General features: G+C 38.4%; 1 protein-coding gene across 1 annotated transcript; it reads left to right on the top strand.

Moving 5' to 3' along the window:
• Window positions 1-3,127: 3,127 nt before the first annotated feature.
• On the top strand, window positions 3,128-4,892 carry LOC108677406 (neurogenic differentiation factor 1-like). Its single transcript, XM_018165625.2, has 2 exons — window positions 3,128-3,754; window positions 4,227-4,892. The coding sequence occupies exons 1-2, from the start codon at window positions 3,174-3,176 to the stop codon at window positions 4,762-4,764; spliced, it is 1,119 nt and encodes a 372-aa protein (XP_018021114.1). The 5' UTR covers window positions 3,128-3,173; the 3' UTR covers window positions 4,765-4,892.
• The last annotated feature ends 19,707 nt before the right edge of the window (window positions 4,893-24,599 follow it).

Raw genomic sequence — 24,599 nt, 5'->3', positions numbered from 1 at the left:
TAACCTGATAACCTTACTCTAAAACTTTCATATTGTTACCTAGTAACCTTGATACCTTTACCTAAAAACTCCGATGCCGTTACCTTAAAACTTTGATGAGATTACCGTAGATCTTAGATTCCGTCACCTTAATAAAACTTTGGAGCCGCCACCTCGAAAACTTGATACTGTTACTTCTAGAACCGTCAAGTTTTTCAAGTATCCCAGACACTTAAATAATTATTTCTCACACAGTAGTGATCGCTTGTTCGCTTATCTGCTAAATATTTGTCGAAGTTAGTGTGTTTTTGTGTTTTATAATCCTGACAGCTTAAATATATATAAGAGCTGTTACGCATAGATCCAAGAGTATCGTGTCGGGATATAACAGGACTGAAAAATTTGTTTTTACTGCAATGATTGTAAGGCATTGCGAACCTGGGAGGAGAGGATTGGACCATTAGTTAGCAATGAATTTAAAAATCTGTATCTATATAGTCAAATTTGCAACACGCAAATAGTTTTTCTTTCATTTTTTGAAAGACGAGACAATTGAGATTTTTATGGAAAGTTTGGGTTAACGTTTTTTTTTAATTGGAATGCATGAGATGTATTTTATAAACACGTTAAGGACATTTTTTTTATAAAGGAAACCAGGTATAACGGGATTCAGCATATATACTAATATAATAAAATTGCAGCGATCATCGAGCTCAGGTATAACACTGAGCAAATATGCTGGGAACTTCAAAATTAAATAAGAGAGAGGTACCTGTTCAACAGTACTAAAATCCTTTAACTAAATTTTTTTGCTCTATATGATCTTAATTAAATTTTTATTCTCAAGAATTTAGAAGATGTAATGACAGTAAATGACAGTAAAATCTTGTATACAATATAAACCGCTTCCAGGGGTAGCCGCTATCAGAACACGCGTAATTCTTCTAGCCATAACAGGTTTTCAGTACGAATAATATAACCGTTTTTCATTTATTTTGAATATTAAACCCTGAAGCAAATGAACTATTAGTTTTCCCTTCATATTTAGACCCATTTACAGAAGAGTTCAAATAGTAAACCCTGAAGCCCATAGTTGAAAAAACTGCCGATCAATCTTGTCCACCACGTGTATTTATTACGAATGATTACTCATTGAAGAACTTGATGCAATTAAAGTATTAGTTTTCCCTTAATGTAGACCCTGCTGTAAGTCTGTAACCCAGGACTGGTATAGCCTGGTCCTAGGTGCCAGATGGCGCAGCCCTTATTGGCTGCTGGTGCTAGGGCCGGGCGGGGCTCCGCTGGGTCACCCGCTGGATGCCAACAACTCCGCTGCGCTGAAAATTCGCTGGTGCTTTGTAGAATTCAACTGATTTAATTCACTAGTTAGTTTAGGTGTATTAGACTCAAAGCAAATGATCCATCGTGGAAAGAGAAATGAAATAATTTATTGTATGACGAATTTTTTATTATTAAGATATTGCTTTATTGTTCATTTGTGAGTTGACTAAATCAAGAATGTCCTATACCTGTTCCTCAAGAAACTTTAAAAATGTGTACTTTACTCTAAAGCCTACATTTTACGGAAACCAATGGAACCAATTTATATGTTATCTAATTAATTAATTGATAAGATTTCAGTCTGTGAACAGTAAATTTTTCGTCGCTAGTGTAAATAAATTGGTACTTGGCAACTGTATGGCGGAGCACGTGCGCGTGTTGTAGGCTCACCAGGCCGTGAATGACGGCACGCACGCCACTCCAGACTCCAGTTTGTAACGAGGCGTTGAGGAGGCAGGTTGTGTCGCTACTGTACTGTGCAGCATCACTTAATTCCTGGGGCATTTAAACCTGGATTGGCTTTTTCATGGATTTGACTCTCACGCCGGCTATTTAACTCTGTGACTTCCTGTGGGAATAATGAACTGAACAAATCGCGAGTTTTTCAGGAAGTAAGTTAATTCATTTATGATCATTACGATTTATTATCTAATGGACATGTTAAGTAATTGCTATGTAGTATGAAAATCAAACTGATACGAGGATTATTACCTGAAAAAATCAGAATAATTATTGGAATTGCCCATTAAGATAATTAATGAGCCAATCCATGCTCTCTGACTAAGAAACTTAAAGCAGTACCTCGGCATTCAATCTAAACTATGGAAGTAAAACGACATTTATACAAAATTAATCTTGTCCATAAATTACTCTATGCTTGAATAATTTTCACGTTTTTACAACAGACAAAAATCGTCAGGGAAACGTGTAACTATTAATTACTGTGTTTTTTTCTAGAAAAGTATAGAATTGCCATGAATTTACTTTTTTTATAGTTTTAATGTGTTAAGGATTTTGTTTCATTTGGAAGTTTTCCTTGTATAATTTCTCTCATCAAAATCCTCAATATTCTAATTGTTTCTAAATGCTAATATTCTGCAGTGTTTCGAAAAATGTAGCCGTTGCATTTGTATTTTCGTTTTGAATTTTTACCACTGAAATATGAATATGTGCAACTTTTTTTAATAAACTCATAGTTATTCTCCATCAAAAAATTACTTTCTTTGTGATTCTAATGGGCATGTGCTTGTTCAAAAAGTCTACGGGGTTTGAGACGAGTATTTAATTTATTTTAGATACTAGCAATACACGACATGAACATTGTAAATTATTTGATAGCTCAATTCGAAAAAATTATCTAATATTTTTTATTCAGGTCGTGGAATATTCTGAAAATGTCGCCAGTTCAGAACCTCTCTTCGACCCCAAACTCCCCGTCGCTACCGCATCGCTTCTATCCTTTTCCCCACACCCCCACCCACGGCTCCCCCACAGATCCCCAACAGCTCCTCCATCACCCCGTACGACCTCCTCCCCCTCCATATGGCCAAGTTGTCCACCAGCCTCCTCCTATCCCCAACGCTGGGGACTTTTCTTTCCCTAATAACGGAGCAAATTTTTCCAACTCCATTAATAATGCGATACCCAATCCTAGCCCGCGTTTCTTCCCCGTTCAATTATCCTCCCCACAATCTTTCCCCAAGCCAATATTTTCTGGCAATGAAAATTTCAACAATGAACAAGTTTTGCAATCTCCGAGCATAAATGCACCACAAAACCAGCAAAAAATTTCAATCAAAATTAAGCCTGAGGAACCAGCAGAAAAAAATATAAATGCGCAGACAAAATTAATAATGTCGTCTGGATCAAACTCTGCAACTAATTCTCCAAGTAAAGTCTCTTCCATTCCCAATACCGAGCACAAAAAAGTCGATGATTCAATGACGAATCCTGCTACTCTTCCTACGCATCCTCTTCCTCAAACAGAACCACCGTCAGCCAAAATATTAAATTCCTCTTCATCTGCGCCCGAAACTCAACCAAAAGTGAGGCCCGCAAGCAGCTGCAGCGCAGAAATGTCGCACCACGACACGAAATTCTCATCATTTTTAGACTCGCTGGTAAAGAAAGAAGGTGAAGACGACGGCAGCGACAGGAGCGGTGAATCTGGATGTGAAGAATTCGAGCTCTCGACTGATGATGGGCAAAACTCACAAGATTCTCATCAGTTTGTTGGAAGTCGGAAGTCTGGATCTTGCAACGCCACATCTAAATCTGAGGATAAAGATGTTAATGACGAGAATATAATTAATGGCAGTAGTGAGGCCGGTAATAAGTCTTCTGGTGGCAGTAGAAAACGACCTCGGAGTCCGTCCCAAGTCGCGAGAGTGAAGAGATGCAGGAGGATGAAAGCCAACGATAGAGAGAGAAACAGGTAAGGATGAATGATGACTGACACTATGTATGATGATAATTTGTTTTATATTTTATTCACCATTTCTCAATTTGTGAGTAAGTCGACTAATCTCTTCTTTATTTATATTCATATGGCTTTCTGTAATTCACGATCAGATCTTCTTCGGAAGTAGGATGCCCAATGCATTAATTTGGATACGAGCCGTCGATCAGAAGCTATCCGGATTGAAACTTCATATAGAAATTTTTAAATTATGAAGCTTCGAGTACATCTTCTGTATCCAATCATTAATTAATTTGCTGGCTGAGCTCACCAGTGATTTAACTACAGTTCTCCCATTTTTGCCAATGATCGATCTGTTGTTATTACAGGCAATGGCTTATTGGAAGACAATCAATTTCCTTTAATTTAAATTTTGTAACCTAAACTTTCTGTTTGATCTTTATAGTAAGAAATTAAAATTCTAACAACCCACTGGATGTGTCCACAGGATGCACCTTTTGAACACTGCCCTAGAACGCCTGCGTCTGACACTGCCCACGCCCCCCGACGACACAAAGCTCACCAAGATCGAGACGCTGCGGTTCGCCTACAACTACATATGGACGCTGAGCGAAATGGTGCGCAGTTGCGACCTAATGGGTGGTAGTCCACGACTGCCTTCAAGCGCTAACTTCCATAATGGCAGTATCATGGATAATCCAAATGGGTTTTTCCACATGGGCTTTCTATCAAATGGAATGAGTCCCAGCGGACAAGACATGAACCCTATGCAAGGATTTTATCATCCTTCAAATACTAACGGGGCTTTCAGAACGCAAGAAGTACCGCAGTGTCATGAGATGGGGGCTGCTTTGAATGTTGGGATGGTTAGTAACGCTCCCCTGCATCCCCAGACACCATGCGAGTTTACTTCCCCACGAGAGGGGATGGCAGGCTGGGGGACCATGACTTCATCCCCACCCACATATAATACCCACCCACCAACCTACTCTCCATTTCCCCCGCATCCTTATCAAGTCCAATGATTTTCATTAAATCGAATAAAATTGCTTGCAAATATTTTCCATTGATCTATTAATTAAGAAGTCCCGTTCATATCTCAGCATTTTAATTCGACATATTCATCATGAAAAATATTATAGAACTTAGAGCCCCAGCAATTAGGAAATGTATAGCTTGTCAGGTACAGGTATGTTTATATATCATCAGTGTATCCCACAAAGTTGACCCGGTAGAGCAAAATTAGTTTAATATCAGGACTCAGAACTCTAAAATTAGTCTACATCAGGAGCCGCTGTGAAAGTCCTAACCGCAGTGTAATGAATGCATGTTTCAATTTTCGTTTCAATCTCGATCTACAAAGTAGAAACCTTACAGGAGCGGAAAGCATGAGTATTCATTTTTAATTTCATAAAGTTTGCGATGATTTAATTGTTGAGAAGTCACAATTGTCAAGATTATTGCGGAGTGAAAATTTTGATAATTAAGCGTATTTAAATTGATAATATAAGTTTTACAGGGAGAAATTAATGAAACGTCGGAGAATATCATGAATGAGCTCAAATCAATTATCGCCATCGTTAATTAGTGTTAATTGAAATTTTAAGCAGATTAAGACTGTGACATTTAGGAGTTATATAAGTATTTCTAGCAATTAATAAGTCTGATGAAACCAACAGAAGCCTTAAGAAACGAATTGCTCAAGACTCTTGTCAAGACATCAATTCTTTCACGTGATTAACTGAATCATTGAACAGTTTTAACTTTTATTTTAGCAGATTCAACGAGGAATTTATTTTTGTATGAATTTTCATCATGTTCTTCACAGATGGAACAACTTCCATTGATTTTGATTTTTAAGATTTAATGTCAATGTTCCCATTCTCTTTAATTTTTGTTTTATTTTAACCCTTACCGCCTGACACGAGTAACCGGAGCAATATTGTCACAAGCCTATATACTTACATACCCTTTATAAAGGGTATGTTCTAGTGAGCGCAAAATGACTTGCACTGAAGGTTGCCGCCACGTACGACAACTTTAAAATATTCTCTCTTGCATACAAATATCCTCAGGTTGCTACACTCAATAGCTTACGTATAATTTAAGTTGAAAGTTATGTCCCGGAGAGTGGCACACAGCGGTATAGGGTTAAGATATAAAATTTATACTCGAAGAAAATTTTTTTCGAGAAATCTTGAATACTAACACCTTGCATCTCAACTTTACATTCCACTTATTAATTCTAGATCGGTAAAGGAATTCTAGATTATCATAGATACTTTTTCAAGACTACTGCTCCCAATTTCAAAGTTTTGGCCTGTAGTTCAATGTTCATTAATAATTGTTTTCTTATGTTTGATGAAATTTATACTGATTACCCAGTTGTAATTAAGGGAGGACGATTATCAGAAAAATCACGAAACTTTACTAGTTATAAAATGTTAATAAAAATTTCCTATTGCAGACTGTCGCTTGTTTGGTGCATTATTCGCAATTGAAACTCCTACAATTAAATAATGGGAAAGGCCCTGAGCTCAATACCCGCTTTATATTCTTGTAACAAAAAAATCATGTATTTTTACACACAATAAACATTATTTAAAAAATTCATCTTTAATCCCATCACTTGGTTGTTTCAGAGGATTCATTAACTATAAATATCGTATAAGCGAAAACGATAAAATAAATGAATGGAGCGTATTGCTCCATCCCGTTAGCGAGAAGTTTTCAGAAGCATCGATCAATTGGTAAGAAATTACATCCTTACCAAAATCGTACACGACAGCTCTTCAAAGATTTCATCATTTGAAATACTCAAAACAGTCCAGTTCTCAAACAACCCAAGTACTCCAAAAATAACAAATAGCTCAAAGCTGCACACGTTGTTCCGTTTACTATAACCAACATAGATGAGCACGCATTCAAATTGCCGTTATTTTATGATGATAAATACATTAAAAAAATACTTTGCCAAACAACAGAAGTCAGCCAAGACACTCACTTATTGAATATTTATTATCATTCGTATTCATGATCCGCATGAAGATTGAAAAACTGTTCACTGTGACTGCCCTCCCTTACTTCACTACAAGGAAGCCAGGCATTTCTTATCAGGATTATACCCAAATTATTCTGTATCAGCTGGCCTAGAAATATGAAGCGCTATCTTGATATTGTTTTCGCCACAGAACAAGAGTTTAATTTTGATTTGATATTGATTTTGTTAGCGCTCAGTAATCTTGCTTGCAAACTTTTATGTGATATGTTATATTCAAAAACCGTGCTATATTAAAAGGCACCATCAATCACAACTTACATTATTTCGATTGCATTTTTTCGCCTTGTTTCCTGAACTTGTTTTTATCGACGGAAAGCCAAAGAATAATCCTTTAACAAAAATCTCAGAATACTGTAGCAAAAGAAAAATGTTCCAGTTCATTGTTGATAGTCAGATGGAAGTGACCAGATGTGTCACTCGGATGTGTAAATACGCTGACACATCGTAGTATTGTACCGTCCCTTCTACCTTGCACGCCTGTCACTCTTTCCTTATACAGAAAGGGTGCGTCATATGACGAGAAAAATTTTACGTCTGTTTCCCTTTAGGGTAAGAACTGCATGGGGGAGGTTAAATGAAAAATTGCAATATATTATTCAAAGTTCGTGCTATCTTCTTCATGTTCTTTTATAAAGAATACTAAGACTTTTATTATGAATGATATTAATAACGACTCAGTAGCGTAGCTTTAAAACTCAATATATTCGAACCTTACATATTTTGGTCGAATTAAGCATTGGTTTTCCTAATTATTTCGCATTTTTAAGGTACCCATTAAATCCTCTGAATATTCCATATTATTTATTATAAAGTTCATATTTAAATGCAATAACAGTAGACTTGTTTATTTCGAGTTGCATATAGTCTACTGCATAGATTTTCTGTCAATTATCCATCGCAGGCTTGTAATCAGACCCTCAACCGAGGGTAAGTCTTTATTTCCTTCTTTGTTTGGCATCCCTTCCATTTCCCCAGCATCTCTCATCCCCCTCCAAAGCTTCACAAATTGTCACTTTAAACATTTATCCTACGAAGCTTAATCTCTGTGAAGCCGCTCAGCTTTTTTGCATTCACTCTCATGAATTTTAAAGCGAGTCCAATCGGGCACAAAAGAACCCGTGTTCCGCCTTTGAAAAAGCCGTGTTCACGGTGGGCTTTGGCCAGATTATCCGTGTTGTTTGGTTGAACAATTCGTGTTGGTGGACGATGGTGCCTTTGGAATCGCTCAAATATATCATGATTTATGATGTGCACGGAGAAAATCTTAATCGAGTGTTAAATATGTTCGAGATTTTTTCAATTCATATGGGATGTGAAAAATTGTTTTAGGGAAAGGAATTGCTAAATTGATAAAGCTTGCACAATAATTTTAGTCGACAAATAGATAACTGAATAGGAATTTTAAACTGAATCAAAATTTAAAATTTACTTCCACCTCATATAATTAATAGAGTTTGGTAAAAGATTATTGACTCCTGATTTCCTAATGAAAAATTAATTAAACAAATTTGAGAGGCCTACCGAATTATTTGAACGAGTGATAGGAAGAAGGGAAGTTTTTGCGAAATATTTTATTTTCCTGGCTAGTTTTCAGGAACAGTGAGTTAGCCAATTAACTTACAGGCGTCAAATTTGCAAAGAAACTATAAAAAAAGGCAGACATATACATATATAGTCGACACTTCTGCAAAATCACCCGCGAACTCGCCACGGCCTAAAAGGAAAATTGCAACTTTTGCACAACTGAACCGCTCATAATTCCTACAATTCTGAACTTACCTGAAAGAAATTCCGTACATGAGTAATTATTAGCAATCTGCCGCGACAGAAATCTTTACAGATAATTGGAACATTTCGTTTGGAACTAAAGCCCAAAAAAGGCATCTTTTATATGAATGGTGGCTCAAGATTCTGGCAGTATTCTGAACGGATCTGCATGATATTCAGAATATAAATGCCTCAGCAATGCGCCAAGATAAAAATTACTACGGATTTCTACGCTCTTTCTTTTTTATTAAAAAGATACTTTCAAAAAATTAGGTTAGGATAGTTTGAGCTAGGATAGGTTAGATCATTTTGATGTAATAATAAACAGCCTAACCCAACCAATCCTAACCAAACCATTTTTTAACCAAACCTAACAAAATTTTGTAAGATTCGTTTTAATAAATAAAATATGAGTAAATATCAGCTGTTAATTTGCGCAAAAATTGCGCTTTTACTTTTTAGTCAAACAGCATTGACCAGATCATCTTTAGTATGTATAATATTTATACAATTGAAGCCGAGCTTTAATTTTAATTTAGATAGCATGTGAACGCCGAGCTTTTTCGCAGCGTATTGCAAATAACTACATATTTTTTCTTAATTTAAAGACAATTCCTTCAAAATATTGCGTTGTGGTACGCAGCTAAGTTGCACTAAATTGCGTTTTTCCTTTTTACTTAAAAAATCATTGACTAGAAAATCTGTAATAATTCCTATCGCGACGTATTACTAATAATTACATATGTTCGGAATTTCATGCACATATATACGATCAAATTATGAAAATTATGGGCTGTTGAGTTGAGCAAAAATTTGCGTTTTGCGTATGAGTCGCTGGGGAGTTATTCACTTGTGATATCGGAAAGTCCATTGGATATATGGCAGCGAGACTCGAGTTTCAATAAATTTCTATCCTTGGTGAATGATACCGACTACGTCGAAAATGTATGTCGTGAATGGTATCACTGATACACTAATAACAACTAACATTCAGACAAAGCATTAGTGAAAGTGAGTAAAATTGCATTGTAGCTGTTCATGTCTCGGAGTTAACAGTGAAGCTTTTGTATCTTGCCACAAAGCTTCACTCAGCACCAGACCGCAACAAGGATCAAGGCGCGCGAGTTCAGCTACGTGAAGGAATAATGAGATTTTACCTGCTCAGAGAATCTCAATGATTCTTTAATCAAGTGCCATTGAATGGTAGCGTCTTGAAAAACAGTTCCCGACGAGTGCTCGTAAAATTAGCCGCGAGCAAACACATGTTCAACTTCCGTGTGGAGAAAACTTTTCTTTTTACACGAAACAGGAAATTTGCCCGTGTTTCGCTAATGGCCAACAGTTACAGGAGTACTTTATAACGAACAGAATATTTATAATAATATAAAGAATCAACAATTAAAATTAATGTTTAGATCGCACTTTCTTTTACCATACACGAAGCACATACAAAGCAGTATTTGTTTATTTCCGACTCGTTGCCGAAGATTTCATCATCATTTTGTACGACGGAAATACATTCGGAACTGAAAGAAACATGACTTTCTGAAGCGAGTGCAGACAATGGTGAATACAAGCGCAGTAACGTAAACATGGTCAGGACAACAAGCTATCCTGGCTGCGTGTTAGCAGCGGCGACTTTGATCATTTCTTCAATGGCTCTGTACTTCATCTTATTATTAGCTTGATCGAACTTTGATGAAGAGCCTCCGCAGACGATGATGAGATGATGCGAAGGAAATGAATAAACTGTATCAGCTTCGGGTGTTGGGTTTCCCCAAGACTGAATGAAGTTTGTGCACATAGGAGTTTGGTCGCAATCAAAACAACCCTCGAGTTTAGTGCCGGACAGAGAAGTGCAAAGTATAAACAAAACTTGAAACTATACCTAAAATTTACGCCACAATAAAAAATTATAATAAACAGTCAAATTTTAAAACATAACAGGTAATGAAGGAGAAATGTTTCCACATTCATAATATTGGTGTATTTGTAGTCACTAACATGGAATGAACCCAAAAACTATTAAAATTTAGAGCTCTGCAACGGAAGTGGAATATATAAACTTCAAATATAAGTTAACCTCATCACTTTCCATATGATTTTCTCACTAAACTTGGGTTCTGAGGGACGATATTTTTTTAGTGCTATTGCATTTACTGATTGTACATCATAAAATCTTAAATGTAAAAGGAAGTTAACTTTTAATTTTGCTTCCCATCTGTTGAGATTGGAAAAAACTTGCGTGCCAAGCTCGTATTTGTCAAGTTGAACGTTACCGCTCGCTAGAAGCATTGCCGACACGACGCATTGCCCAGAATCAGATTTATGATCGTGCTTTTCAGGCTCGCCGGATATTGGTTCATCTATAGTAGTCTAACTGATATTATATTAGTTGAACTGATATTAGTTTTCAGGCTCGGCGGATATTGGTTCATATTAGTTGAACTGATATTATATTAGTTGAACTGATATTAGTTTTCAGGCTCAGCGGATATTGGTTCATATTAGTTGAACTGATATTATATTAGTTAAACTGATATTAGTTTTCAGGCTCGGCGGATATTGGTTCATATTAATTGAACTGATATTATATTAGTTGAACTGATATTAGTTTTCAGGCTCGCCGGATATTGGTTCATATTACTTGAACTGATATGAAGTCAGTTATTGTTGTGGGACATTAGCCGTGCTATAAAAAGACGAAGATGGTAAGTAAAATACGTTATTGATATAATTTTTAAATCTGTAAGTAGACTGTAACACTGTTGTGATTTATAATTGTTTCAATTGTTTCGCAATCGCAATTCGTAGTGAAATCAACTCTAAAGTAAAATAAATTGCAAACTTAAGATTTTGAGTGACTTAAATTATACTGGTATATAAATAATGAAGAAAAAGTTTTAAGTAGTTCAATCCTCATACTTCATCATCTTCCTCACGTCGTTGGAGGTACACTTATTATATATTGCCATAAATAAAACTACTCAGAAGTTTATTTTTAACTATACATACGTGATATACTATGCAACGATAAATATAATCAGGATGATAAAAATCTCCCAAGTCAGTGCAGTAGTTGACCATGCTGATGCACATACTCAATTGTGTTTTGGTGCAGTGCGTTGGCTTGCATTGTACGCAAGCCGATCAGGGTGGCAACAATAGGCAGCTAATGAAGGAGATACATGAGAGCAAACTTGCGATAAACAGAGTTTCTTTCACAAAAAGGCAGCAGGCGAAGGACAAAAGACAGAAGCCAAATGTTAGCCCAGGCTGGTGATGCAAAAGATCAACAAAGCTCCTCGAGGCCGGAAGCGGCCGAATAGACGAATTTTATTCTGCAGCATAATGATTCAATACAAATTTAAATTGGCCACAGATGCAGTTGAAGCAATAGAAGAGGCGTTTTTGAACACTTTTTTAGGGCAGAGACTACCAAAGATTTCACTAATTTTATTTGTATTCAGAAAATCTGTATTTAGTGACTGGCGAAAGTCATTTGTAACGCAGGTGAGTAAGAAATTATGAAATTAATGTACTTTTTTACAAAAGGATGTCATAACAATAATCATTCGATAACGATTTTTACCAATTAGGCAATTTATAAGCATTTTTGAAGCAGATGACGGAGAAAAGCATCGATATTTTTTCTTTCTTTAATATGCGGATCAAGAGTAATTTAATCTATCAATGATAATTTTACTCTTATTAAAATCCGATTGAGTCTTGTGGTGAACCATCACCACGTGCACCACATTTTAGGCTGGTTGCCTGCCATCATGTCGCCCGTAGGAGGCACAGCGATTGAGTGATCAGGCTCGGAATGGGTGCGACGGCCGTGAGATTGGATGCTTTCCGCAAAAAAATCACCGGAATTACGGGGAACATCTTGTAAGGAGGGAAGGGATCTTGAATCAATTGAGCGGGAAACAGCTACTCGTTTTAGGGCAATATCTCCTATAGGACGCATCCGATCTCATATGAATTTTAAACAGCTGTCGAATGCTAGAGGTAAAATAATTCGAGAAAACGATACGTAATTTGCAGATGCAACGTTATAGAATCTACGCGAATTGAAAGCACTGATATAGAAAAAAAGGAGCCGGACTTCTTAGAAAGCAACCGTCATGTCCGAAATACTATAAACAGCTGAGATCAAAATTAAAGTATATGTTTAGGTATATTTTCTATAGATATACTAAATTAATTTCTGTAAATTAACCTTCATAAATTTAATACAACATTCTTACATATGAGCTGCCGGAAAGACGCGGCTGCTGTCCGGTGTTTCTTGCTGTCGAATAAGACGTGTAAGCGATGAAGGTTCTCTGAAGTGGCTGTCGTGCAAGAAAATTAATAAAGTGGTTTGAATTTTGGATGGTTCAGTGTAATAGGCCTTGATGGTGTTCTTATAATTTGTCAACAATTAAGTATAAGATGCAGGCAATCTGAGCAAGCTTCAGAAACGGAAATTGACAACGCAATAAAAGTTAAGGACTGGGATGCAAGTACTAGGAGCTCGAGCAGCTGATGTCCGTTTCAGGTAGGTTTCTAATATTGTGGTACGATGACCACTAGTGGTATTCGAAGGTATTCGAGCTGGTACGCCAACATTTTGGACGTATTTCATTTTCCAAATAATGTTGATCGTCAGATATATTATCTGGCAACGTTTCTGTTGTCACAATAAATCCGCCTGATCCCAGAGGCCCATTTTCAAATTCAATATTTGAGTTTGCATGGTCTGAGTATTTTAAGCTCATTAAGTAAAAAAATTGGACAAATCTTGCTTTTTCACTATAGTAACCTGTAGTTTTGCTTAGTGTACGCAACGATTCGAGGATCATGCCACGATTGCACCGGACTTCAAAGTCGTACTTGGTACCAGGAAACTGGGTGTCGTTGATTTAAATAACTGGATAAAATAATTCTGAGCGATTCTGTATGGTGCTGCTGCTTTAACTTCTTAATGAATGTACGTGAAGATTTATCGTTTAACATGTTATTCAATCTCCACCTCTTCTAATCTTCTGTCGCACTTTATCGTTTACATGTCCCTATAAAACTTGAAGCTTCAGCAAAATATGAGGTGTATTTTACAGTTATTGTTCGTCTTCATCCCCTGACATGTCTACCTGATAATGTGAACTCTGCTGCCGTATTCCCGTTGGCTGGCTATTTCTGTCGTTCCGATCATTAGCCTCTCTGTTGTGCGATCAAAAGCTATAAAATCAGACGTTAATCCATTTTACCATTTTACTTAATTGTTTGCTTATTTAATGTCATTTCAAGATTTTACTCACTTTCTCATTCACGACTCAGCATGTATCAGTTATTCTTTAGTAGCTAGAAAATTAAAATTTTAACCATTTTAACTATTTATTTTGCCTATTGCCGTTAAGATTGGTTTAAAGTCCCTCTACTGGTCGTGTAACGTTCGTTTACTGCGTGTTTCCTGACGGTACCAGCGCAGGCTCCGGGCAACAGCTCCTGCAGTCGGCAAGCCAATCGAAGTGACGCCATCGATCGCGTTTTGCTTCACGGCGCTCCGAGCTCCGACTCGCCCCACACCAGGCTAGAGGTATCGACACATACTACAGCACACGCATCTACTAGCTAGATGGTAGAATTATGAATTATTTAACATGTTATATAGTAATTTACATTTATTATATTAATATATTATAGTGATAGTCTCATTATTCTTCTTGTATCATTTATGGTTATTGGAGCTAATACTTACGGTGACTTTTCAAAGGCATCCAATATATTCAATATTGTTCATCCACATACATGCGTGTTCAGCTGGACAAGACTAGCGCATTAAGAATACCTGCCAGCTAGGCTACCGTACGTAGTACGTAACTAACTTCAAAGCAACATAAAACTAACACGAATCGAGTTTTGGTTCCCGATACGGAATTGGCGTGCAAAGTGTGCAAACCGTAGTTACTTTTAATAAAATAAATTAGGTTGCGCCCATCTCTGTAATTTACAGAACATGCATCGTATTCTTTGCTTGAAAAGGATAACATAGCCCTAACAACATGCTTTTATTGATTTCATGGCTGCTATTATTATTTAATTTATTCATATCAACTTCCGTTTAACGTATAATGTATATATACAACATTTTAATCTTAGATATCATTTGAGCGCTGCAGCCGAGCCTCATTTTGCTTATAGTCCTTCTCAATTAAACTTTATTTTTAGTTGAATGAAGATGTTCAAAGCCGCTAATTATTAAAGCTTCATGTTAAGAAATATTACTCGTGATCTTCATATTTCTATAATAGTTGTTTATTTTTCGCGGCCTAGAGTGACCGTGAAATAATTCTATACAATTTTTTAGTTCTACTATTAACTGTAATGCGTCCCGACAACTGCCGTCCCAACTCTTCCTAGCGTCGCATTTCCCACGCGGCTGTGCTCTCAATAGCAGCATTATAAGTACTCAGAGATTCTCCGTGTAATTCCATTAGTGAATTTGATGGCTTAAATCTCATAAGATTGCCCTCTCGGTCAACACGGGCGTGTGATGGCCGTGTGATGGCCGTGATAAGGAGTGTGCGGTCACGTGGCCAACTTGAGCTGACGGCGTTCGGGCCACTTGAAGAAGTGGCCAACACTAAAAGATTATTCGGGGGTGAATAATTTAACCCCTTCTCTAGTGAAACTTCTTAATCCTAAACTACAGTTTTTGTGATGATGAGACTAATGATTAAAAACTAGCGAAATATAGTTGTCAACAACACCGAAAGCTTTCTAAGAAATTTATTTTTTTAGAAGCCGCCAAGTAAATGTTTGCTGCAAAACTCGCTGCTGTAAATTGAAAGACGAAATTGTAATGCGTCTTGGGACCGACTCGTGATACTTTCATACGTGAAACCGGGGTTGATTTATTATATTAGCTCGAACAAGTTTTTTGACGGCCATATAGACAGACAGACGCACATGTTTTAGACAGACATGTAGACAGACACAGCAGCACAGACATGTTTTAGACGGGCATCTAGACAGACACATCAACATGGACATGCAGACAGACACATCAACACGGACATGTTTTAGACGGACATGTAGACAGACACATCAGCATGGAGCTCGTGGGACGGGCGGCGATATGACAGGAAGTGATCAGCGAAGACCAAAGCGATAATCGCGTGCGGTATCACGGCTACACCCACGAGCACGTGGCCGAGTGTCACGCGAGATCATCGGTCACGTGGCCCACTGGAGGCCAGATTGGCTGCACGTGAGTGCACCTCACGACGTGATTGCAGACACGTGCGCGTTGCCATAAAGTGACCAATTCTACGCGTACGAGTGCAACTCACCAGGATAAGTGAGTAGCTGAGCACACCATAAAGGATTCAGTCACGTGCATAGTTTCTTAAGTTTGAAGTTCAAATTTTTTTAGATGTTTTCTGAAATTCGATGTTTGTGTTTTCCGATTTTTTTTGCAGATTTGATGTTCGTTTTTTTAATTTTTTCGCAAATTTCATGTTTGCATTCTTGAATACTTTATAATTAATGCTCAAAGTGGAGTTCTTGCCTTGATTTTGGTCCAATTCACATTAGGTGAAAAGTTTCAGGCTCTTTGCTATATTTCCCAAATGTAATAATTTCATAATATATTTTTTACTAGTAGTTAAGTTAGTCTTCATGTTCGGTGCAAAGCATACTCTAGCTCACATAAATCTATTTAATCATCTGCTTCAGTTCAGAGCACCCAATTTTAGCGATAAAATTTTACTTAATCTAACTGAAGTGCTTCTGAGGGAGAAACGTAAAAGGAAGATACATAAAAAAAACAGTAGTTTTTTTTTCGTCTTGGCTACTAAAAGGTGTAAGGTCGTCACACCAGGATACAATTATTAAGTCGGTGTGCATTTGATATTTAATGTTAGTTGTTATTAGTGTATCAGTGATACCATTCATGGCATACATTTTCGACATAGTCGAAACCTACAAAAATACCGACTTTTTGTTGAACATCGCGAGTACATCACGCAGTACAATACCTTGCTTAACAACATATGGTGGCTTTAGAACCTTGAAGCACAAAATCTTGTAAAAACAGCTTGGTAAAACTTTAATTTTGGAAGCCATGGTTTGAGCAAATTTTTTTTTCTAAGGCTATCCCTGCTCACAAAAAGTTGGTCTTGCCTCTCTTTTATTACTTCAAATTATTTCCATCGCTCATATTATTATGATCGGCGATGTCTACTAAGTCTTCTCAAGCATTCTTTAGTTTTAAATTCATTTTTATTTAACCCTTCAGTTGGCAAATTACTATGTATGTCGACCTAAAATCTCCTCCTAAAAAAAAACACAAGAGCTTCCAGTTTGTGTTTGCCGCTACGTTATCATGCCTCTGTCAATCATCTGAACATCGTTCCGTCACAGCATCATCCCCTAGCATGCCCAAGAATTAAAATGTGATTATTTAAATGAAAGTTTTAACCCGCAGTACGAAATTGACACTCTTTCCGCATTTTTTAAGAGGCGGAAGTAACAATTTCTATTTAATTATTTAAAGTAATTAGATTAAATAGGGGTAGATTAAAGCTGGATGATTAACCTTTACCTTAAATCATTAAATTTAAATTACATCAATTTTTGTAAGCGTAGTGACTGTACTTGAAAATTTCTCCAACTACCATTTACTCCTCCACTATGCTGAATATCAGAAAATCCATCTTAGTAAATAAATCTTAGAATTTTTCATGCATTATTCTAATAGATTGAGAAATTTGAATTTTTCAATATATTAATGCTTGCTCACGAAATAGTCAAGCATGCAGGTCTGTCCATCTATATGCACCCGAACCGAGAAAATACGGTAAACGTTTTATTATGACTGAACTGCAGTAACTGACCGCGTGTCTCTTGACAAAAACCTTTAACGATGCGACACAAGACACGTGATGGTAATTGTTAATCTCTTTTAGATCAACCCTGGTAATTAGATGGCTTAACAAGTGACCACTTCTACAGAACTTGTTCACGGACCAAGGAAACCCTTGAGCGCATTTAAAATCCATCGTGTCAACCCTTGCGGTTCCCTCTCGTATCAATCAAGCCAGGCTCGCCGTGTGGTGACGACCAACAAGTGCATGGAGCGCTGGTTTTCATCACATGTGCGTGGGAATCTTCTTAGTATAGATTAAAACCGAGCAGACAGTCAACAGCTTTCTGTTATGGCGACCCCAAAAAATAAAGTAACCACATTAGAATCTCAATCAACCAAAAAAAGAATATATAGTATCCACATTAGAATCTCATTCAATCAAAAAAGAATAGTATCCACATTAGAATCTCATTCAGGACGAATGGTGAAGAACCAAGACGTACGTAAGGTGGACAAAGAAGAAGAATTTCATTCAAGATATTTATTAGTGTTCAAATGCCTGGTAACGATTGCTGCCGACAAAAGGCAAAGAGTTGAACAAAAATTGTTCTCAAAATTCTTGTGCGACTGATAAAGTCCGCGAGGAAATTAATCCGTAAATCAATATTTGTAATCTTTTTTGTCTAAAAATTAATTAACCTACATAATTTACCAGGGATTCTTGTGGGATGCTCCTTGCACAGCGCATGAAACCCCATTCAAAGTTGCATCATTATTTTTTTGTGCATTATTTGTTCTGCTATCTCTCCCAAGCTCCAAAATTTTTGACAGCCTGATCGAGGTCGTTTGAAAGAATAAGCAACATGAAATTTGATGCTCGTTGATGAGCATCATCAAGCGATTTTACGCTACATTGCTGGCTTGCAATGGCAATAAAAATTTCAATTCAGTTTATTAATTTATCGAGCATATGTGGCCAAAGACATGGCAATCGACGAGCTGGGCCTCAACCCTACTGTGAGCCGCGGCTGCTGCTGCTTCAGCGTAATCCCGTAATTGTGGAGAGTACCGCGATACTAGGGAGATTACTGCTTCTGCAGCTGCTACTGCCGGTGTGGCAGCTACCATACTGCTGCTACTGCTGCTGGTGTGGCAGCTACCATACTGCTGCTACTGCTGCTGGTGTGGCAGCTACCATACTGCTGCTGCTGCTACTGCTGCTGGTGTGGCAGCTACCATACTGCTGCTACTGCTACTGGTGTGGCAGCTACCATACCGCTGCTATATACTGCTGCTGGTTTGGAAGCTACCGAACAACTGCACAGCTGCCACAGCAGATGCAATAGTAGCTTAAGTATTATCAGCCTGTTTTTGCGCGAGCTTTTGATGTAGCAATTATTTATACCTAATGCAGATACTTAGCAATTTCTGCCACTCCAGATGTGGCTCCAGCCACACAATTGCTACGGCTAGTGATATGGCTGATACCTCACCGCTGCTGCCACTCTTGATGTGGCAGATATAACGTCCACCTGATCATTCAGCTGATTCTGATCAATCTCAACTGACATGTTGAAATGCTGATGCTATTGCACGGCTGGTGTTGATTTGCACGACGGCATACGGCTGGTGCTGATTTACTGCATGCCGTCAATAATATACTGTTCATGATATTTGAGGCATTATCATACTGAAGCTACTTTTACAGCTGATATAAAAATATGTGATGAACAACAGGATTCATCTAAGAAACTTACTTTTTTTCCCTTGCAGATAACGTCATTAATTTTCTAATAATTTTCTAAATACCACATAAAAAATGGTCGACTAGAGTCAAATCAATATAGCACGTGATTTAGCCATTTTCAAACTTCTTGGGCCATAACTAAAGTTTATAACTCGACGGCAAACGAACGTAGACGTCGATCTCTTACACATATACACAATCATGACTCTCAGTGGTGATAACACAAGCAGAAAGCTCACCGTCATGGACTCGTATCTCTCTAGCTCCCTACCTCACCTCTTGCAGTTCGGCGTTTTTTACCTTAAGTTCCTTTGCCTTATTTTTTATTTGGTAACATAACCGCTCGTGTTACTCTGCTTTCGAATGTGTACTTGGGCTAGCAGCTGAAATTGTGATCTTCTGCGACTATGAAGCTTCTTATAGGATACATACGCTTGTTAATGTGAAAAAAAACGCATGTCTTTTCGTACGGGGCTTCAAAATTTTCTGATGTCCATCAATAGAAATCTGGATGAGGTGGTCACCTAAAAAAGCGCCGTTTTTTATGAATCTTATTCCCCACGAGACAGCTATTGTGAAAGGGCCACCAGTGATAACCGACCCTTTCGTTTGTTCGGACTCTTCCAACTGCCCGATCAGAATAGCTGAGTCATCGCTCGACACTCTCAGTGATGATGAATTTTATGATGATTATAGCGCGACGCGCGTTGTTGGCGGCAGGGATCATCGATCATGTGATACTTCATTATCCAGTGCCAGGCTGTCATAGTCCGGCTTAAGATGTTAATGCTTCTCTAGCAAATAATAACTTTTGATTCTTGATAATCTGAAGCGGTGACAAATGCTTAACCTAATAGAAGAAAATGTCTGTTTTGAATAAAAGGGTAATACAATGAATTAGAATCGAGCGATAATTCGAGATGAAAATAGGATCTCAGCTGAAGATTTCGTCTTACTCTCCTCGTTCGTGGAGTAAGCGCTTCGAGGTTAATGAAATGCCACCCAAAATTTCCCGATTTTGCCACCCAAAATTTCCCGACCTTGCCACCCAGAGCGGCAATTTGCCAGTTGCTCGGGCCGTGCAGGACTCGATGGTATCGCGCCATATAAATGGGAAGATCCTGCACTGATGGAAAGATCCTCTTCTGATTAAAGGGCACTCCGAACCACCCCTAATATCTCCGCAAAGCCGTTAATGTGCGAGGAAGCTGCCAGTGCTATAGATTTCTCCTAGAGTTATTAAGTAACTCAAAGTTCGGAAATTTGAATGCTGCCTAGAACTATCCATAGTTGCTGAATTTGAGAACGGTCTTCCCTTGAAGATATGCAATTTAGCAAAATAATAATCTGAACTTAACAATTTTCAGCCAATTAAATGAAACTTTCTGTCTTCAATGACGAAAAGTAATATATTATTACGTATTCTCAACGGAAAAATGTGCTGTTCTCGTCCAAATGATCTGAATTAAAAAATGGTATGTTATTTTTACACATTTAACGTGCGTAGCCTCTTGCTCAAATGTGATTTTAAAATTTCGCTCCAGCGTGAAGTGGTTTTAAATAAATTATTTTTAACTCAGACATTGTCGGAAGCTTCAAGTATTTCTAATTAACACTTTTCCACTTAAAATTTTAAACCCAAGCGCTGCGCAAACAGGAAATGTTGATAAGACCACACACAGCAGACGGCTCCTGTCTTTTGACATGAATGCGACAATTCATCACAGTTCACATTCATCAATTAGGGCGAGCGTGTCGAAATTTGCGTGCTGATGAATGCATTAAGAGCGCGGGGCGTGACAACTGCCACGGCATGACTCGGCAAGTTCTGGTGACCCAGAGCGATTCATCTGGACCTGAAAACCCTCTAGATTTGCTTGCTGCTGCCATCCTTAAAATGGTTTTTATGTAATGGCAATAATTGCTGCAACCGTTTGTGCTGGTGTTTGTTCATGCTGCTGCAACCGTTGGTACTGGTGTTTGTGCATGCTGTTGCAATCGTTTGTGCTGGTGTTTGCGCATGCTGTTGCAATCGTTTGTGCTGGTGTTTGTGCATGCTGCTGCAACCGTTTGTGCTGGTGTTTGTGCATGCTGCTCCAACCGTTTGTGCATGCTGCTGCAACCGTTTGTGTATGCTGCTGCAACCGTTTGTGCTGGTGTTTGTGCATGCTGCAACAATCGTTTGTGCTGGTGTTTGTATACGCTGCTGCAACCGTTTGTGCTGGTGTTTGTGAATGCTGCTCCAACCGTTTGTGCTAGTGTTTGTGCATGCTGCTGCAATCGTTTGTGCTGGTGTTTGTGAATGCTGCTCCAACCGTTTGTGCTGGTTTTTATGCGTGCTGTTGCAATCGTTTATGCAGGTGTTTGTGAATGCTGCTCCAACCGTTTGTGCTAGCGTTTGTGCATGCTGTTTCAACCGTTTGTACTGGTGTTTGTGCATGCTGCTGCAACCGTATGTGCTGGTGTTTGTGCATGCTGCTGCAACCGTTTGTGCTGGTGTTTGTGCATGCTGCTGCAACCGTTTGTGCTGATGTTTGTGCATGCTGCTGCAACCGTATGTGCTGGTGTTTGTGCATGCTGATGCAACCGTTTGTGCTGGTGTTTGTGCATGCTGCTGCAACCGTTTGTGCTGGTGTTTGTGCATGCTGTTGCAACTGTTTGTGCTGGTGTTTGCGCATGCTGTTGCAATCGTTTGTGCTGGTGTTTGTGCATGCTGCTGCAACCGTTTGTGCTGGTGTTTGTGCATGCTGTTGAAATCGTTTGTGCTGGTGTTTATGCATGCTGCTGCAACCGTTTGTGCTGGTGTTTGTGCATGTTGTTGCAATCGTTTGTGCTGGTGTTTGTGGATGCTACTGCAATCGCTTGTGCTGGTGTTGTGCATGCTGTTGCAACCGTTTGTGTTGGTGTTTGTGCAAGCTGCTGCAAACGTTTGTGCTGGTGTTTGTGCATGCTACTGCAATCGTTTTTGTTGGTGTTTGTGCATGCTGCTGCAACCGTTTGTGCTGGTGTTTGTGCATGCTACTGCAATCGTTTTTGTTGGTGTTTGTTCATGCTACTGCAACCGTTTTTGATCGTGTTTGTGCATGCTACTGCAATCGTTTTTATTGGTGTTTGTTCATGCTGCTGCAACCGTTTGTGCTGGTGTTGTGCATGCTGCTGCAATCGTTTGTGCTGGTTTTGTGCATGCTGCTGCAATCGTTTGTGCTGGTGTTTGTGCATGTTACTGCAATCGTTTTTGTTGGTGTTTGTTCATGCTACTGCAACCGTTTTTGATGGCGTTTGTGCATGCTGCTGCAAGCGTTTGTTGTGCATGGTGCTGAAATATTTATATTAATTATTCATGCTGCTACCGCATTATTCGTAATTATTTTGAGTACACAAGCACGCCTTTTTTGTGCTTTTGTGCTACTGCAACCGTTTGGTGTGCACGCCATACCGTAACTGTTTGCTTTTTTCCTGTAACCGCTCGTTTGTGTTTTCGTATCAACTGCAAGCCTACTTAATAACTTTGAACTTTTGCTCTAAATAATTTCATGATAATAATATATAATAAAAATAATACAGATGATTGCTACTGATACTTTGATTGCTGCAGCGAACGCTCTACCTTAATAAATTGGGCATGTCATAAAAATAATAAAAACTTTGTGTCAACTGCTGTAAAAGTTTTGCTCTAAATACTAGAGTAATTTCAACAAGTAGGACAACAGTGTAATCGTGAACTATCTCACCGATACTAAATTATAATGCTACTTTGTCTCACATGCAATGTCGGCGCAATACAAAACCATTTCGCAATGGAAAATTTATCCTATCACGAATCCTCACTTAGTTCGCATATACTTGTGATTTATAGTTTTGAAATTGTGAATTGGTATAGTATACGTATAGTATAGTAGTATAGACAAGTAATAGTTTTGAACTTATGACTTAGTATATAATAACTGAAGGAAACTTGAAGCCCATCGAGAGCTTGTGTTACTCGCGTTGGATTTCTTCCCGTTAACGAGCCTGAGGGCATCTACCCTCATCTGGAGAGCTGTGTAGTGTTGTGCTAAAATATACTGATGAATGGACCTGATAACGAGGGTGGATGCTGAGGGAGAGACGCCCTACAACCCTCGCAGCAACCCTTGGTGGATCTCCCTCCCTCTGCATTGAGGAAGACAAGATAAAGTCTGGGATGATAAATGTGAGTTTTATGAGTTGGATCGTTGAGTTAGAACTCTCCGTGCAATACTCTATATATACGTACATTCATAGAACCGTTCTTAAATCTACGGAGAACGTTGATGGAAATGGCAAACGTTAAATTATCTTTGAACTTTTGATACTCGTAGTTTGATCGAAATGATCAACTATGCAATATTTTCATTGACTCCTCAAAAGATTTTAATGAAATTTTCATATAATTTTATTTAAAATCTGAATAATTCGGATTTAATAGTGTTGTACCAAGGAAAAGAACGACATAGCACACCGAATTCTAGATTAGACAATAAACTTCACGCACCTCTGATCTAATTTTATGCCTTACGATCAGCCGATAAGCGTATTTCATTTCACTATTTATGTGTAGTGAATTGAACAAGCTGAACCACTGCAGACAAGCCCCATATAAAATGAGCTTATCGGCTAAACATCCTGCGCGAAATTAAATCAGGATTGCATTATATTTATTATCCCAGCTAGAATCCGGTGTACTCAGTCGTTTATTCTATAATTAAAAAAACATCCCATTCCAATTCGTTTGATCTTTGATGTTTTCAATAAAATTAAATTAAAATTTCATCGTAATTAATTTGGAAATAATGTTAATTTAGGCCTCGCTCTGAAATGATTTAAACAATACACCTCAACAGTAATCTTTATTTACCTATCATCGGCATAAGTGATTGCAAATCGGTTGTTGCTGATCATTAACGAGCAAACGTAGACGAAATCCTGATTTTTTTATGATTTCCAGCAAACAAAAATAAAAGCCCTTGAAACTAAAGTGATAACGGCAGCATGAAAACCAGATCTGTTGAGCCGGTGCAACTAGCAGGAACAAAGTATATGCCACCAGCCTGCACCAGGCCGGTAAAGGCAAGATAAAAGAAAAGAGGGGAGACGAGGGTAGCCTCCCTCCTGGGGGGAGACGAGGGCAGCCTCCCTCCTGGGGGGAGACGAGGGTAGCCTCCCTCATGAGGGGAGACTAGGGTAGACTCCCTCCTGGGGGGAGACGAGGGTAGCCCTCCTCCTAATCGAGAGGGGAAGTTGTCGAGGGCAATGAGGGGTGACAGGCACCCAGCTGAGGACCAGCAGCGCGTGCCCTCAGGGCACGTGATGTTCCAGGCACGTGCTTTGCGTTCTGCCTTCCAATTACACCAATTTGAAGTAACAAGTTTTTTAGTCTTATTTGATATAATGAGATTAAATAATATAA

The sequence above is a fragment of the Hyalella azteca genome, unplaced genomic scaffold (assembly GCF_000764305.2).
Source record: "Hyalella azteca isolate HAZT.00-mixed unplaced genomic scaffold, Hazt_2.0.2 contig9815, whole genome shotgun sequence".
NCBI classification, from domain to species: Eukaryota; Metazoa; Arthropoda; class Malacostraca; order Amphipoda; family Hyalellidae; genus Hyalella; species Hyalella azteca.
The sequence above is the reverse complement of the archived record's forward strand: the minus strand, read 5'-3'. Positions and strand labels throughout refer to the sequence as shown.

Coding starts and splice junctions, on each gene's coding strand:
- LOC108677406 (XM_018165625.2), top strand. CDS start 3,174: ATGTCGTCTGGATCAAACTCTGCAACTAATTCTCCAAGTAAAGTCTCT. Junction 3,755..4,226: donor AACGATAGAGAGAGAAACAG/GTAAGGATGAAT, acceptor ATGTGTCCACAG/GATGCACCTTTTGAACACTG.